Source organism: Colias philodice, chromosome 11 (assembly GCF_061535455.1).
Source record: "Colias philodice isolate Cphi_HAF_F1 chromosome 11, ilColPhil1 Martin Lab GWU primary, whole genome shotgun sequence".
NCBI classification, from domain to species: domain Eukaryota; kingdom Metazoa; phylum Arthropoda; class Insecta; order Lepidoptera; family Pieridae; genus Colias; species Colias philodice.
Genome location: NC_143096.1, coordinates 1,374,663 through 1,392,424, shown reverse-complemented (window position 1 = coordinate 1,392,424; position 17,762 = coordinate 1,374,663). Strand labels below are relative to the sequence as shown.

Here is a 17,762-nt window from a genome sequence, read left to right as displayed (position 1 = left end):
AATAAAATAAATTAGTCGTCCGATTACCGGATGAATAAAATAATTTAATCGTCCGATAACATCTATTTATCTATATAGTTAGGTTATCGGGGTTTCTTTAGAGAACTGCCGCACGTATTATAGGTTTTTTGTGGGGGGGGGAGGAGGGGGGAGGAGGGCACACGTAGGTATTTGATTTTTTTTTGCGCGTCGACGGAGTCCCGCTTCGCGGGGCTCCTATTTCTGTGTAGTTTTTTTTTTAAGAAACCTAACCTAACCTAACCTAACGGCTAACCTAACCTAAACTTGATTTTTTTTTGCGCGTCGACGGAGCCCCGCGAAGCGGGGCTCCTATTTCTGTTTAGTTTTTTTTAAGAAACCTAACCTAACCTAACCTAACGGCTAACCTTACCTAAACTTGATTATTTTTTTGCGCGTCGACGGAGCCCCGCGAAGCGGGGCTCCTATTTCTGTTTAGTTTTTTTTTTAAGAAACCTAACCTAACCTAACCTAACGGCTAACCTAACCTAAACTTGATTATTTTTTTGCGCGTCGACGGAGCCCCGCTTCGCGGGGCTCCTATTTCTGTGTAGTTTTTTTTAAGAAACCTAACCTAACCTAACCTAAGGGCTAACCTAACCTAAACTTGATTTTTTTTTGCGCGTCGACGGAGCCCCGCTTCGCGGGGCTCCTATTTCTGTGTAGTTTTTTTTAAGAAACCTAACCTAACCTAACCTAAGGGCTAACCTAACCTAAACTTGATTTTTTTTTGCGCGTCGACGGAGCCCCGCGAAGCGGGGCTCCTATTTCTGTGTAGTTTTTTTTTTAAGAAACCTAACCTAACCTAACCTAAAGGCTGACCTAACCTAAACCTAACCTAACGAATTAAGGGCGAATATCTCGGCCATTTTTGATTTTAGAGAAAAGTTGTTCCTATAAAACATGCTTATATTAGCGTAATCTTTACGATAAAACAATAATAAATAGGTGTTATAATGACACCAACTCCATCAAAAATTTTTTAAGTCCTGCGCCCCCTTTGCTTTAGTCCAACCCAACTAGCTTTAGTGTTAAAAGGTTATCTATTAATCCGAATAATCGGACGATTAAATTATTTTATTCATCCGGTAATCGGACGATTAAATTATTTTATTCATCCGGTAATCGGACGACTAATTTATTTTATTCATCCGTTTAGCGGACGACTAGACACTTCGTTAAAATATTAAGATTGTATAAATACTTAAAAATAAACAACGAATATTTGTCAATCGAATTGACGTCATTAATATCATTTAAGTCTTTATATTTTGTTTTATTCTATTGGAGGATAGAAACCTAACCACAAATCTCGATATCGACTCATACAGTGTGTATGTTTATGACACACAAACATTTCGCACCTAGCACCAGTGTGGGAGCTTTTAGCGGGAATATAAAATTTATAACGTAATTTCGTTACACTGTGTTTAGAAATGAATACTATAATTGTTATTAGAAACTGGTGGACGTATTTAATGCAATTATACGATACATTTTATTAGAAATACGTGGCAAATGGTAATACTCTTTACGATAAGCCCCATAAAGCCCTAGATGATCATATATTTAAATCTTTGTTAAAATTTCAAATTATATCATTTTGTTGGGCTTTTAACGCACTATCTAAGCTACATACTAATCACTACTGAGTTTCTTTCTTTCTTGCAACTAAGTTGAAAGTGAAAAAAATGGAACTAAATGAATCCTCGTCAATTTTTATACGGCGAATTGATTTACCCCGTAGCGTGGCCCAATTTGCGTCGCTGCCATTCAAAAGTCACCGCAATGCACTTGCATCCGCAAATAAATAAGGACGTGTTTCCCCAGCAGCCAGTTTGTCGTATTGCAGTTGCTTCTGTTGAAATAATTCAGTGGTGGCCGAGTTGGCTCCTCGCCAGCGTTATATCAATGTAACAGCCTACATTCAGCCGTTTTACAATCCTTGCTGGGCTTATACAATTTTCATCGCATCGTAAAATGCTTGTAGTTGTTTTAGAGTATGGAATAGCAGTAACGAAGGGCGGCTTAGGAATTACTCTTGTTCCAACTTATGTTATTATTACTATTGTTTATTCTATTATGAGGAACATGTTCTGTTTGTGGCCTATTCATGAACAAGCATGATATCATTTTAAAACATATTCTACAGATCAGGTTCAAATTATATTTTTGACAATAGTAATTAAAATCTATGTTGAATCTTAAAATCAATTTGATTTAAGCGAAGCAAATCCGAGTTTCTTCGGCCTTTGTCACATTTTTAAATTCATATGAAAAAGAGGCATTACAGCTCTTTCATGGCATGAAATTTTGATCCTCCTTTAAACGCGCTGTCATACCGTAGCATTGAAAAATCCCCCTCAATAAAGGTCTGAAATCACGGCACACGCGATGAACCGCGGCTCCAATAATTCGAACCCTTCGTCCCCGCTTCATAGCCCCGTAAGCTGAACACTTATTATCTACCCATCTAGCATATTGTGCGTTTCAGCTGGTTACATGGTAAGAAGGTATACGGTGACGCGATTTGTACTGTAGCGCTGTAAGAAGATGATAAACTATTACAAACCTAGAAATATAGTGTGGAAAACCGTGAAAAACTTTTTCTTGTACATCCTACTATATATCTATATATATATAAAACTCAAAGGTGACTGATATAGTGATCTATCAACGCACAACCCAAACCACTGGACGTATCGGGCTGAAATTTGGCATGCAGGTAGATGTTAGGACGTAGGCATCCGCTAAGAAAGGATTTCCCGATATTCTTGCGGGAACGGGGAAAAACGGGGATGCACGTACAAAGTCGTGGGCGGAAGCTAGTACTATTATAAAGGCGAAAGTTTGTAAGTATGGATGTATGGATGTTTGTTACTCTTTCACGTAAAAACTACTGATCCGATTACAATGAAATTTAGCACACGTATAGAGGGTAACTTGGATTAACACATAGGATAGGTTTTATCCCGGAAATCCCACGGGAACGGGAACTATGCGGGTTTTCCTTTGAAAACGCGGGCGAAGCCGCGGGCGGAAATCTAGTATAGGTATAAGTTTGTTATTGTTCTTGTGTAGTTGTTAATAATAATTATTGTTGTTGATTTCGATACATGATTTCGATTATTTCTGTAACTTCGAAATGTTTCATAAAATATACGTTTGGACAATTACGACTTAATATATGTATAACAAATATAACTATGTTTACGTACAAGCTAGAATAAAACGTTACAACATGTTCATAAACGAATGGTTTTTCATGATGTAGTATGATTTTCAGCTACGCGTAGATACAGTTACTCGTAGCGTTTCAAAACCGAACACACAGCTGTACATTCCAAAAGGTTCTGTCTGCAATAAAATTTGCATAACTACGCGCCGTTCCACACAGCAGTCTTATTAAATTTCCACCCCAGTCATTAACGGTTTGTTCTTAACCTTATACATATAATGATATAAATCATAAGGTATCAAGGAATGCCCGCTGACTTTTATAGCGTGCTCAAGACGTTGGTAATCCGGGATTCGATAACAGGGCTTATGGATAAGCTTTTGTTTATAGCACTTGTGTTACGTAATTTAGTTATTAATGTCAGATTACGTGTAATTGATAAGGGTTATGATGTAATTTTTCTGTTTCATGAGGTGGTTTGAGTTGATTGAAGTAATAGGTGTTTAGGTATATTCGTTTGTTATTGAAATGAAATGTTGATAGTGATAAATACCGAGAGAACTATTATTTTGTACTTATAATTTGTTATTTAGTAATTAAAAGTTTAATTAAATTTAGACTTTACATATTAATTTTTACTCTTACAAAGTTTCAGATAGAAAATATTATATTTTATTATAAAAACATTTTTGAAAACATCGTTGTTTTAAACAACTTAAATTAGAGCCTAATTTGAAAGGTCCAATTAAGAGGAAGGAAACATCAAAATTCACTTAAGTTTCAAGAAGAATTCATTAAGCTTAAGATATTAGATAAAATAATGAAATTGAAAATCTAGGTTAAGTCGCAAACAATTAAGATTTAGCTCACGGAGAGCCGCTCATAATATTTCTATACGTTAATTACCTGTGGACTATATCGCCGTTGCCTTTTGTTGCCATTTCATTTCACTTCATTTTATTTTCATTTATTTTTTTGAATATATATTATATAACTAGCGGTCCGCCCCGGCTTCGCCCATGGTATCTACATGTTTAAACTATCCTATCTCTCAAGTTGGATCGAACTACACATGGTGTGCGAATTTTATTATAATCGGTTAAGTGGTTTAGGAGTCCATTGAGGACAAACATTGTGACACGAGATTTATATAAGTATATAAAGATATATAAATTTTCATTTATTTTTTTGAATATATATTAACTTAAAGCCTAATTGATAAATATATGTATATATACATATATTTATACATATATTTATCAATTAGGCTTTAAGTTTAGTCTTATTTGCGATAAAAGTACTTTTTTATTTACCTCCATCGTCATTAAACCTTAGCTTATATGCTAGGTAGCGGTTTATGAGCAATAATTATTAATTTTAAACAAAATTGGCCTGAACACGCAGCACACTCTTAATTAACCTTTAATCTCAATATATCACGTTTTAACTCAAATTCTAATTGGTTAGACATCCACCCACTTTACACAAAATTGATAGCATGCGTCATCGATATAAACAACAGTGATAAACGACCAGACATCATTTAGTATCAAATTACAATCTGTCCTCCAATTGCCCATTTGTTACACTGCATCCATTGAATTACAACACTAGCAATTATGTGTTCTGTACTCGTTGCATTTTTGTGTCTGATATCCGTTTCATTAACTGCTAAAGTCAAATGGATACCGAATACTGATTTCAATCTAAAACTCAATTTCAAAGATGGAAAACTTCCTTGTCCACGACAAACAGTTGTATTTCCAGAAAGCCTCAGTGGTATTGTTAGTATTGAAACGAAAACATTGGTCGATGGTTTTGTGTTACCGCAAGATGGTGAATTAGTAATTGGTAACGGAGAAGTACAATTTGGACCAATAGAGAATTCCAATTGTACAAATACTGGTAATATTTATTTCTTGGAGAACTCCGTCTCTTCATGGGCACAACCAGATGTGTGGAGTTCACCGAAATTCAACGATGCTACCCCAGATGCAGAAAGAGTGCCTTGTTTTGATGATACCGTGGAATTTCCTGCTGGGTCCGTATTTACAATTTCGCTTCCAGATCAACAGCAAGTTGTTCGAGGTATTAAGATGAATGGTGTGAGCTACGACACAAATAGGTTCAGTGATTATGTACTGCATCAACGAGATCAATCTCAGCAATTTATTTTGAATCAGTACCAAGAAACTGGTATATATACTACTAATAGGCAGTGTAAGTCTCGAAGCGGTTGTCCATGCCAAGTGAATGTAATAAAAATCGACTGTAGTGCAAAAATTTGTTCAGTGCCGACTTGTGTCGATCCCATCCAACCCATAGGTCACTGTTGCAAGATATGTGGAGGAGTAATTTCCTTCGATGTTGATCAAAGCTTTGATCTAATGACATTTAAGGAACTTGTAGAATCAGTTATTGATGGATACGGAAAAGAAGATTTAGTGTACCATATTGGAAAAATTAAAAGCAAAATTCAGTTGGTCGTTGTCGATAAAGGTGAATACACTGGAACAAGCGCTCAAGTTGTCAATGACGTGGACCATCGAATGCAAAGACATTGGGTACAGGGTGTAAAAGAAGCTGTTATCAGCGGCACGCCTTTATACAAATATGGATTGGGAGGGAAGATATTCGTTTCAATGTTTTTCGCTGTAGTTCTTGTGGTTGGTGCAGTATATGCGTATTATTATAAGTTGCCTGAGATAAGATTACCGTTTGGCGAAAGACCTGGGATGTTTTCAAGATATCAACGGAGAACAGATAGCGTCGTGTCTCTTACCCGGCGGGACTCGGTAATCAGTACGCGGTCTGGAATTAGTACTGCTTTTAGAAACCCTATGTATGACTCAAAGAGAGGACGGGTTGTGGTTGAAGCTTCTGCATTGGACTAGAATAAAGGAAAGGTCGTAGTATAATTAGTTATTCCGTATTTTATATTCTTACAAACTAAACGTATTTGTTCAATGTTGATGGTGTCTTAATAAATCGTGCATCAGCCATTTACTCGCAAAACTATCTCATTTCAAAGTCTATAATGCCCGTTAACTATATCATAAAACACAAACACTATCTTATAAATGCGTCATGTGTAAGTATTTATAAGTTACTTACTATTAGAAATAATGCCTACATCTGTACTGTCACTGAAAATGCGAATTTAATTTCTAAATCTAGCTCAATAGCGATTATATTACAGCGATATCGAACTTTGTTGAATATTATTTATGAAATGAGAAGTAACTCGATACTCGGCAGTCAAACGTTTGACTCAGCCATTTGCAAGTGAGCCCTTTGAATTTGAACCCAATCAATAGTATTGGGTTTCTTGGAAACAACTCAAAAGACTCAACTGTCATGGGCCTCGTTAATCATCTTCGGCATTGCTTGTACGACGAATTAGAGTGCTATATGCGGCTTTCAAAGAGAATGAAGGTATTAAAATAAGACATGCGGTAATAGAATATTCTAAGCATTAGATACAATAGTTTGTAGTTGAATTGCAAAATGGATTCGATTTTATATTGCAAGGCATGTAAACTAATAGGTACTGAAACTACATGATAAACCAATTTACTATTTTAAATTGATAATGTAAATCATTTTTCAGGCGAGATTATGACTTAAATTATAATACAACTAGCCTCATTACAGTAGAATCCTGAAGTGGCTCTACATAATACAATAAGAATGTAAATATTTTTCAACCAAGTTAACCAAATACAATTAATGTGTTCGAAATTTAAAAATTCAAATTAATCCATAAAATTCTTTCAATGTGTCACCAAATCTTCGAATTTTAAAAGTCTTTCTGATTTCAAATTTTTAAATTTCGAATTCGCACCCAATCGTAGTGCACAGATTATAAGCCCGCGAACAAAGCGCGTACTCACAAACGGTAATTGTCACCGGCATTGTTTCGAACGCTGATTTATGTCGGCGCTCCGATGTCAAACGGCTTGGCGACAAATGGTGAAAGATCATGTCTTTTAGTGAGTGTTGGTAGCACTTTTATGAATATAGTTCCGCTTGTAGGTGCCAAGTTTATTGAATAGAGTGTAATATTGGAGCGGAATGCAGATTATGTAATGTTATGTCAATAAAAAAAAAATTGATACATAATGCAATATTTGTACGTTAAAGTAGTCAAGTAATTACAAATATCTTTAACTTACAACATAATATTAATTTTGCTTTTGTCGTCAAACAAGTCTGAAGAAATATTCCGGCAAACTTTATTTTAATTTAATTTTTTAATTCATTATTATTAAACTAATTTCTATACATCTCTAAAATGTTAATTCTCTATTTTGTTAATAATTTCGAACCATTAAACATACTGGAGCTAAGAGAATTCGTTTCGCCTTTCCTGTTGACAAAACTTCAACAAAACAAAAAGAACTGAATACGTGACTTTAAGCTCATTTTAAAAACAATCAGGTTAGTTATAATTACTTATAAATATACGTAGAGCCATAAAATGGACGTATAAAACTATTTCAAGTATTGAACTGAAACGCGTATATATCAAAACGTTGCAGTCAAAAGCAGACTTATGTTTTGTGTTGTTGTACGTTTGTAGTGATAGCGTAATTCAAATATAATTGTATTATTACCATTGAGTTACTATGTACTACGTACGAAGTAATGTACGTAATAATAATACCTCAATGATTATTACCTATTTAATTTTATCTTACGGCCTAGGCTCGACAGTTTGTAAGAAGAATTTGTGAAGTGCAATTTCTCTCTCTTGTCGGTCCCTCATGTCTGAGGATCGTGGTCAGTATCAGGGTTGCATCTGGAGCGGATGATTTGCCTCCACCGGTCTCTGTCCATGGCGTCTCTTACGACCGTGTAAAAATTAGTGGCAGATGAATTTTTGACTTGGTCTGTCCATCGTGTTGGTGAACGACCACGCGATCTTTTCCCCCCCGTGAAGTGCAATAGTTGCAGAGAAAATAAACAAAGACGTGTGGCACTCGGGGACTGCCGCGGTAAAGCTATTGCCATGCTATTGCATAGCGTGCCTTCAAGCGACACCTCCGCGCCCGTAGGAGTGGGGAGCATGAGGTTTTTCGTTACGGAATTTTTGGATTCAGTCCCCGCGCTCAAGGCCCGCGATAGAAGCTATGCAATAGCTTAAAACAACGATTAAAAATTTATATTGCTGATTTTGCTTCTTGGGCAAGGAATCGAACGGTGTAAGATTGCATAGTTTAAATGCGGGTAATTTTTTTAAAACTATTTGAGTAAAATGTTTTTTGAAGTGAAAACTTCTTTAGCGGCGTTGAGCACTTTTTTTGTAATGGGTATAAAATCTTAAACTCGCGTCAGGATACGTGACCTGATCGAAAAAGCGTAAGACGGATACCATTCCAAAATATCAAACATGCTTAACGTTAATAATCAAGTTTTCACTTCTGCCGGCACTCCCGGAGTGCAACCCGTCTTTTTTTTCTTACTTATACATATTTTGTAGTTGATTACTAAGGATACTTATCTCATAATAATAATTAACCATTATTGTAGCGAATGCATAATACATCGCTGACTCTACTTACCTTGTACCCAGAATCATTTCTATCATAAACAAGCAACATTATCACATTATTTTATTCTCAAAATATTGTATTCCCGCCAGCACTAGAACCGAATGTTCTAGAAGCATTTGTCACGGTAAGCGCTGGAACGCGTCTAAGCGCGTAGACTTGCACTTTACGGCGCTATAAACTATGAGCGTATGACATTTTATATTTTTTGCAATTTTGAATATGTGCTAGTGAAATTTATAACGTGTATATTGTATTTTATTGCTCATTGTGTAGACGGCTGTCTTGTGCGTATTTCGTTTGATAAACGGTTATGTTATTTTATGTATCACAGCAGTAACGAGCTTGCGCGATATAATATTAAATAATGTACTTCTCTGGCATTTTCTCTGGTCATTTAGTAGAACTACTACTTCCATATTGTCAAATAGCTCATAATTTTTCTTCACCATAAGGAGGTAAACGAACTCTTTTATTTTTTGTATGTAGACATATATAGACTACAGAAATGTAGACATCGCATTTATTTAAAACTTACCTGAATAATTTTCGACAAATATCGTCTATAAGTATACAAACAATCATCAAACAATAGAACATTTCAAAGTCCCCAACAGAGTTGGTACAAATTTCTTTTAAAACATCCCTTTGTAAACTTCAGCTAATCAAGTTTGTACCGACACCGAGTAGGTTTTCCATTACTTACGTCAAAATCTCGGCCACAACTCAAAACTGTTTACCCGAGGGTCGTAACTCGATTACCGCTCGCCTCATTTCGAATGATTCGAGAATAATTTCGATTTAACTTGGGGAGCTAAGTGAATTAAATAAGATGAATAGTGCCGGGCGATTGTAACGATTCGAATGTTAATCGTTTTAAGAAATGTAATCGATTTTCTTGGGGGACTTGATAGACGACTTGGCGCGCTAATGTTTGTATTTTTTTTAATGCGATAAGATGAAAAGAGGATGCAATATTAATCAAAAATAATGTTACACTCGACTTTTATTATGAAGTATTATTGTTATTGATTGAGAGATTTTTGATTTATTTTATACGTTGATATGAGAATTCATTGAGTTTAACCAAAGAGTTTTTATATTTTTTCATGATCTGCACCAGCGAATGGCGCTATATTTTCCCGCCCATTTCTGTGACGTTACTATCAGAAGATCTCTTGGAATATTCTGCTGACCTGGATCTACGCAAGGCTCTTTAAAATTTTATATGGTAGAATTCGTCTCGTCATCGCATATACCAATCATCTGAATTAACTGACGACGTCATATTTTCCCGCTAAGCTTCTGTGACGTCACAGAACATATTCTCCTTGAATATTTTGCTGATCTGGTAATTTATTTATTTATTTAACATATTATGGAGTTACGTCATATTATCTTGCACTACTAGCTGACGACGTCATATTTTCCCACTTCTATGACGTCACTATTATATTCTGCTGCATTTGAAAATCGCAAGTTTTATTAAAACATTCACTTTATTTAATGTAAAAATCTGATGGCAATAATTTAATCACACTTCGCAGAGGACGTCTCATTTATCTCCAAGTATTAAAAATAGCTTTTGTGCAAATAATGCAGCTTTTCTGAGCTCACATTTCTTGAATAAAGAATGAATAGCGTGAAATTTTTATATAAATGTAATGCTACTCTAAGTTTTTAAAACTTTCTGAAAATGTCATGGATAGGTACGAGTTACGACACGATACTTATCTATTATTTTATTATTATCTTTCTTTGCAGCAAATTATATACATATTTTATGCGTTACTTACTGTAAACTTAAGTTAGAATTTAGCTTTATTCTCCGTAAAAGTTTATACTGAAATCTCTTTATTTATCAATGCAGAGTTTTATTTTTAAGTTTATTTTCTGCTGAAGTATGACGTTCTATACAAGAATAATTTGATCCTCGCTTTTCCCAGTTCATGACCCACAAAATCCTACCATGTACGAATTCATTACGAGCATGTACCACTAATCAAGTGTCACGACGGTGTGACTCCACGACCATTTGAGGTACACTATTAGATGCCATCAGTGTTGCCAACAGAACTGGCCCTAATGTCGCCGTTTTTCATGCATGAAGTAGCCTAATATCGCCGAATTTCAGTTGTAGTAGCCTAAAGTAGCCCAAACACCAAAATATCAATATGAATAAAATAAAATGTAGTTTTCATCAATTTATCTATACTTACTAATATTATAAAGCTGAAGAGTTTGTTTGTTTGAACGCGCTTATCTCAGAAACTACTGGTCCTATTTGAAAAATTCTTTCGGTGTTAGATAGCCCATTCATCGAGGAAGGCTATAGGCTATATATCATCACGCTAAAGCCTAACACTAACAGGAGCGGAGCCACGGGGGTGAAACCGCGGAGCGCAGCTAGTTTATAATATGTTTTAGTGTGATAAATAGACATAAGCCATCTTTAGAACATGCTATGAGCGTGGCGTTACTCCCGTTCAACGCGTACCTACCGGCCGCGGCCACAGACATGCGGACATGCCACAGAGCAAGAATAATATAGGTAGTACCAGCCGGCCGTCCGCGTCACTGAGCGCGACCGCAGTATTACGATAATGTATATTGTAATACTGTGGCGCGAGTTCATTTTAAGCTTAAGTTCATTTTTTATCCGAACCGCGAGGGACTGTACTGCTTCCTGTGTTCTGTGTTCCCCGACGAGTACAATAAGGGGGTCTTGAAGTGAAGAGTGAAGTCGTTCTAGGGAAGCGCGTTCCATCTCAGACCACAACTCAGCTTAACATCAGGCGAGGTTGTGGTCAAGCGCTTCCCTAGTCCCAATAAAAAAAAAAGCTGTATTTAGAGCAATTTAAAAAAAAATCTACAAAAATATGCGTGTTTGAGTGGATTGTTTTTGAAGGAAAATTAAATATATTGGAGTATTTTTTTCAGCCAAGTACTAGTAAATTAATCGGTTAATTGAAATACAACGTCAAAATAGACGGGAGTCAAATAATTTTACTAATATCTGGCGTCTGCGAGCTTCGACCATAAATTCCAAAATTCCAAAAACGGCCTGTGTCCGATTCTAGGACATGAACTCTCTTATTGAAATGAACGTTAACATTTTAAAAACTACATATTTTTTTTTATTTTTAAAGTGAAACTTCTTTATCGGGGTTGGAAAAAAATTTAGTGTAACATTTTTTCGTTACGCGTGACATTTTTCCGTTACGCGCCATCTTTTTCTTATCCCTACCACGCATGATTCGACGTATTTCTGTAAAGTTGCATATAGTAAATTATTTTTTGAAAAATAAGGTCATAAAGAAGTTTCACTTCTTACGTGTGTACACTAGCACACGCACACATTTTTTTTAATTTGTTTATATAATAGACCTAACATGTACAATTTGTTTATATTAGGCCATCATTTTAAACGACGTATAATCTAGTTTCAAAATGAGTTAGTAAAAGTGAAGTCGAGGGCATACATTTGTGGTAATAGAATTAAATTTCCAGAAAATCCGTCCAAAAAAAGTACAATTAAGTATTTTTTTTTATTATATTAAATTATAATAATAATAACCGTGCGGCGTGACCTGTCCCGATAAAAACGTTCTATTTAAAATCTAAATTTTTTTCTAACCCCGATAAAGAAGTTTCACTTCAAAAATTTTTCCCTAGAGTAGCCTAATCGGCGACCAGTCGCCTTTTAGATTTTTTCGTCGCCGATTCTCGTTCTGAGTAGCCTAAATGGCGAAAATTCGCCTACGTTGGCAACACTGGATGCCATTGTATTCGTTAATAAGGCAAGTACTCGCCATATAAGGGCCCGTACAAACGAGGCTAATTCACGCGCCGCATTGTTGGGCGGTTTTATGTTTTTCATTGTGTGAACTTGTCGCCTAATTGACAGGACGTGTTTAGTGCTAGTCGGTTATTCGACGGGCTAATGCATTGTTATGTGCGTTTCGCCCTTTACTGTTAGAAAGTGCCTTAATCTAATGCTGTTTGAAGCGTAAATTCGATGGTAATTATTGTCAAAGCAAAGGCACGGTGTATGTAATATATGGAAACATAAATAAATTACTTAATCTGGTGGAATAAGCTATGTGAAAGAGGCGTTTATCATAATAAATAAGAAATGTGTGCGTGTACTAGTGTACACACGTAAGAAGTGAAACTTCTTTATGACCTTATTTTTCAAAAAATAATTTACATTCAACTTTACGGAAATACGTCGAATCACGCGTGGTAGGGATAAGAAAAAGATGGCGCGTAACGGAAACATGTCACGCGTAACGAAAAAATGTTACAATAAATTTTTTTCCAACCCCGATAAAGAAGTTTCACTTCAAAAATAGTTGTATAAAAAGCTGTGCTAAGAGAAACGAAAAAGCAATCTTTTGGAAATCTTAATGAATCTAATAATTAACAGAGATGCAGGCATTAACTATTTCTTCATTTAATTATGTATAATTGAATATTGAGTTATAATTAAAACTTTACGCTGATTTAAATAATGATGAGACCGAGTTTAAACCGACATACCTACAGTTAAATGTTTATGTTTAGTAAACGAGCATCATTGTTCTTGATTCTCACACTTCAATTATTATAATAACCTGATTATACTACACGAAGGGCTAGTAAATTGAGCAGATAATTTCTTCATTTTTATGCCCTTTGACCTCACCTAGAGTAAGTAGTAGTAGGTAGTAATAAAAGGTATGATACCGTTAATGTCTTTAGTAATGTTCTGGGCCTCTTATTTCCTCTTAATTCATATTATGATCGCAACAACCAGCCATGGTTATTTCAATCATAATGTGATTTTTCCAGTCAGTTCAATTCACGGCGCAAACTGTCTGGAAATAAGATGTCATAATACAGCCCCTGATGCGTTTCTTTACTAGTTTTCTCTATGAAATTGCTGGTAATCCATACTATTAATATTATAAAGTAACTCTGTCTGTCTGTCTGTTACTCAATCACGCCTAAACTACTGAACCAATTTTCATGAAATTTGGTATGGAGATATTTTGATACCCGAGAAAGGACATAGGCTACTTTTTATCCCGGGAAAATGACGCAATCCCGGAAATCCCACGGGAACGGGAACTATGCGGGTTTATCTTTGACTGCGCGGTGAAGCCGCGGGCGGAAAGCTAGTTGGTTATATAATAGTATATTGCAGATGACATAGCCACAGATAATATTGTACTACTACATAACATAAGTTTCTGGTAAACGTATGAGGTTTAAGTACTTAAACTTGAATTAATTTGTGTGTATCAAAGCTACCCTTTACCTTTATGTATACGTGCTGTGTCCCCATTAAGATGGTTATAATCTTGTTATAATGATAGCTCCCGTTAAATACCATTTAAGCTGTTGTAATCAGATATGTAAATATAATTTTGTATTTGAATTTCGCATAAGGACGAAGTTTAGGAGCATTTTATTTTGTTTGGCAAAAAGCTCTATGGCTCTATATACTTATGTACATACGTACATAAGTATATAGAGCTTACTGTATAGTAAAGAATCTATTTCATGTAGTATATACATATATGTATAGGCGGTGAACTACTGGACCGATTTGAAAAATTCTTTCACCAATAGGAACAGGACTCAGTCTAGTTACATTTAGGCTACCAGTAAATCTTTTTACTGAAATTGTTTACAGGCGAATGGTGCTGCTATTTCAGTAAGCATTGCAACGTCATTAGTCATCATAATATGTTTGCCAGGAAATTGATAAAAGTCATTACCAATATTGTTTTACATACTTATTACAAAAAAAAAAAAACAATTCCGAAACCGTTCCCGTTCCCATTTATTATTTAATTTTACAAAAGTGCGTCAAACGGCAACATCTAATACCAACAAAATCTTCACACCGCTCGCTCTAGTGCTATTCCATTCTCTACCTCAAAACTTCGAACGAATAAATCTTGTTCTAAAGTTTATATCTTGAATATTAGCATCGTCATTCACATAAAACGCAGGGGCACTTGTAAAGCTGCAATCAGACGTGTGTCGCGAATGTCAGCAACTCTAAGGGCCCTTACACACGAGCGTCCTCGAACATCTGTTGTAAACGGTGGGGGTTCTGAAGAGGCTAAATCCGTGGTTCACACTGCACAAGAGTGCACGCACTTGAGTCTGAATGAGTATTCAATGTTTCGTTAAATTGCGTTTTTGCCTAATTTTTTGATATTTCAAAGTACCTACTAAGTAGCTACGTGTCTTATCTACTAGTCTAGCTACAACTACTAGTTAAATTATCGAATCGATGAAATAGCCTACCAATTTTGATCTATACAGATATGACAATGACAGAATCCATATCTCTATTGTAATTGGATTAGATACTACAACAATAAAGCCTCCCAAAGCAGGATGATTCTCCAGGCGATAAACGGCAAGGTTTTTAATTCTATAGTATCTTTATAGGTTTGTACGTACTGAATTACACATATAGAAACACCTAAGTAGCTATCTTATTTATGGCAAGCAAAGGTGGAGAAGTACCAAATAAATCCGAGCAAAGAAAGGCACTGCAGTTATAGAGGTAATAAACACGCTCTTTGCTGACCAATAAAAATAAATTAGCCGAGGGTTCTGTAAAATATACTGATATAGAACACCTTTTGGTATTGATTTTAACGGCGGGATTAGGAAATGTAAGTTAAGGTTTACATTTAATGGGGATAAATCTTCCTCGGTCGGGAATTTTTGTAAGAGAAAGTGGGCTCAACAAAATGAGGCGGGAGGAGGAGTCACGGAAAAAAGCTTGATGATAAAATCTGCTCCCTGTAACCTATTACACTATTTTACGGAAACTGTTATAACATTGGATTAAAAAAATTCTATTAATTGACAAATCTTATATATAAAATTCTCGTGTCACAATGTTAGTCTGCATACTCCTCCGAAACGGGTGGACCGATTCTCATGAAATTTTCTGTGCATATCGGGTAAGTCTGAGAATCGGCCAACATCTATTTTTCACATGTACCACGGGCGAAGCCGGGGCGGACCGCTTGTAATCATATATAATTACTGTAGGTACTAATATGATATTTCAGTATGTAGTATGAAGGAATGTTCATTTATGTATGGAACATATTTTTTTTTAATTATTAAAAATGATTTGTCTGTTTTATTTATTTGAACTCGATGAAAAGACAATTTTAATAAAAGGAAAATGTTTAAATATCATCATTTTCTTCAAACCATAACACAAACATTAATTTATAATATGTACGGAGACCGAAAACTCATTCATTAAAATTAACAAGAAGGTATCGTAATATAGTAGCGGTGAGGATGAAAGGGCCTGAAACCAAAATATCAGGGAAAATAATTTTAATAATTGGGAGACAATAATTTTCAATTTATACCTAAATTTTCATTTGGTATGAATACATTTTGCTTGTTACATAGAATAAAAAACTAAAAACTTTGTGTTGCCTGGTAGATATCGCTACCTAGCGATAAGGCCGCCCTTTGCTGTTTCTGTAGTATTGTCTTTGTTATGTGTATAATTTATGTATTTTTAATGCAATAAAGTATAATAAATAAATAAATAAATAAATAAAAACCATCATTAAATCACATTATAACGGAACATGCTTTTTACAATCGGATAAAATAGTTCATAAGTTTTCTAAATATATATTTAGGTACCTTATTTGGTTCACTTCCTTTTGAAACATTTGATTTGTATTATAATCGATAGAAAATAATGATTCGCCAAATACGGAAGGATTGGTATGTTGCAGATGATGTAGAGAAGTTAGGACATTCTAAAAGTGTCTACTTATCTAGTAGAAATTAATTTACAACTTGTGCAGCTGCATTCTTAGTTATACAGGGTGTACCAAAAAGTAGTGATGAACGGAAGCTGAGAGGTAGAGGACCTAGAGGGCTATCCGAATCACCCCCATGTATGTTATGCGATTTTTCGTATTTTCGGAGTTATGACGTTTTTGAAGTGAAACTTCTTTATCGGGGGTGGACAAAAATTTTGTGTAACATTTTTGCGTTACGCCGCGCGCGTGACATTTTTGCGTTACGCCGTACTCGTGACATTTTTGCGTTACGCCGTACTCGTGACTATATACATTATACATGTTATATTAAAGTGATCAGCAAAATCAAAGGGTTTGTTTTAATTCTAATTCCAGTGAATTTCTAAAAAAAGTAAATAAGTAATTACATCTATTTTTCTAATACTTAGGTGTAATAATGGTATTTATTTTTCTAAGTTATTTATGATTAACCTCACTTTTTGATTGTATTTTTCAATACACTAACACGTGGGTGGAATTATGGTATCAATTTTTTCTAATACTTGAATGTTGATTGTGGTATTTATTTTTCTAAAATTGTATTTAAAGTTAACCTCAGTTTTTGATTGAATTTTTTAAAACACCAACACGTGGGCGAGATCATGTTATTTATTTTTCAAGTTATTTAAGCTTAACCTCTGTCATAATATGTATATACTATGTGCGTCATTAATTTCTGACTGTTTCGAGATTTCGACATTAGGAATTTATATTTATTACCTCTATTGTTCGAACAAAAATAAGTTACCGCCTTTAAGAACTTGCCGACAATGTAAGTACAGTATTGTTTCTTAGAAAACATTTTAGGAGTATACGATAATAAATCTATGACTCACGTTAACACGTGTTTGCTTGATTGGTGTTCAATTATGATTTTGTGAATTCAATATTTATAAGAATAAACCTCAAACTCTTTATGTCCAATCAAAATCCGCCTAAGTCGAAATCCTTTATAAGTTGAAAACTCTATATAACTCGAATTTTTTGGCGTCTCCCTTGGTCTTTTGAACTACCGCACGAGCTGAGCGAGCGAAGCGAGCGAGTCGCGGCAGTGGCCGGCGTAAATATTCAAATAGGTAGCGAGGAGCAAAGCGACGAGCATCTTAGGTTAACTTTTGAACTACCGCACGAGCCGAGCGAGCGAAGCGAGCGAGTTGCAGTAGC

General features: G+C 35.2%; 1 protein-coding gene across 1 annotated transcript; it reads left to right on the top strand.

The window, feature by feature from the left end:
- Positions 1–4,800: 4,800 nt before the first annotated feature.
- Positions 4,801–6,167, top strand: Amnionless (amnion associated transmembrane protein). Its single transcript, XM_089700341.1, has one exon. The coding sequence runs from the start codon at positions 4,816–4,818 to the stop codon at positions 6,088–6,090; it is 1,275 nt and encodes a 424-aa protein (XP_089556467.1). The 5' UTR covers positions 4,801–4,815; the 3' UTR covers positions 6,091–6,167.
- The last annotated feature ends 11,595 nt before the right edge of the window (positions 6,168–17,762 follow it).

Excerpts from the sequence above, each read along its gene's own strand:
- Amnionless (XM_089700341.1), top strand. The coding sequence starts at position 4,816 with ATGTGTTCTGTACTCGTTGCATTTTTGTGTCTGATATCCGTTTCATTA.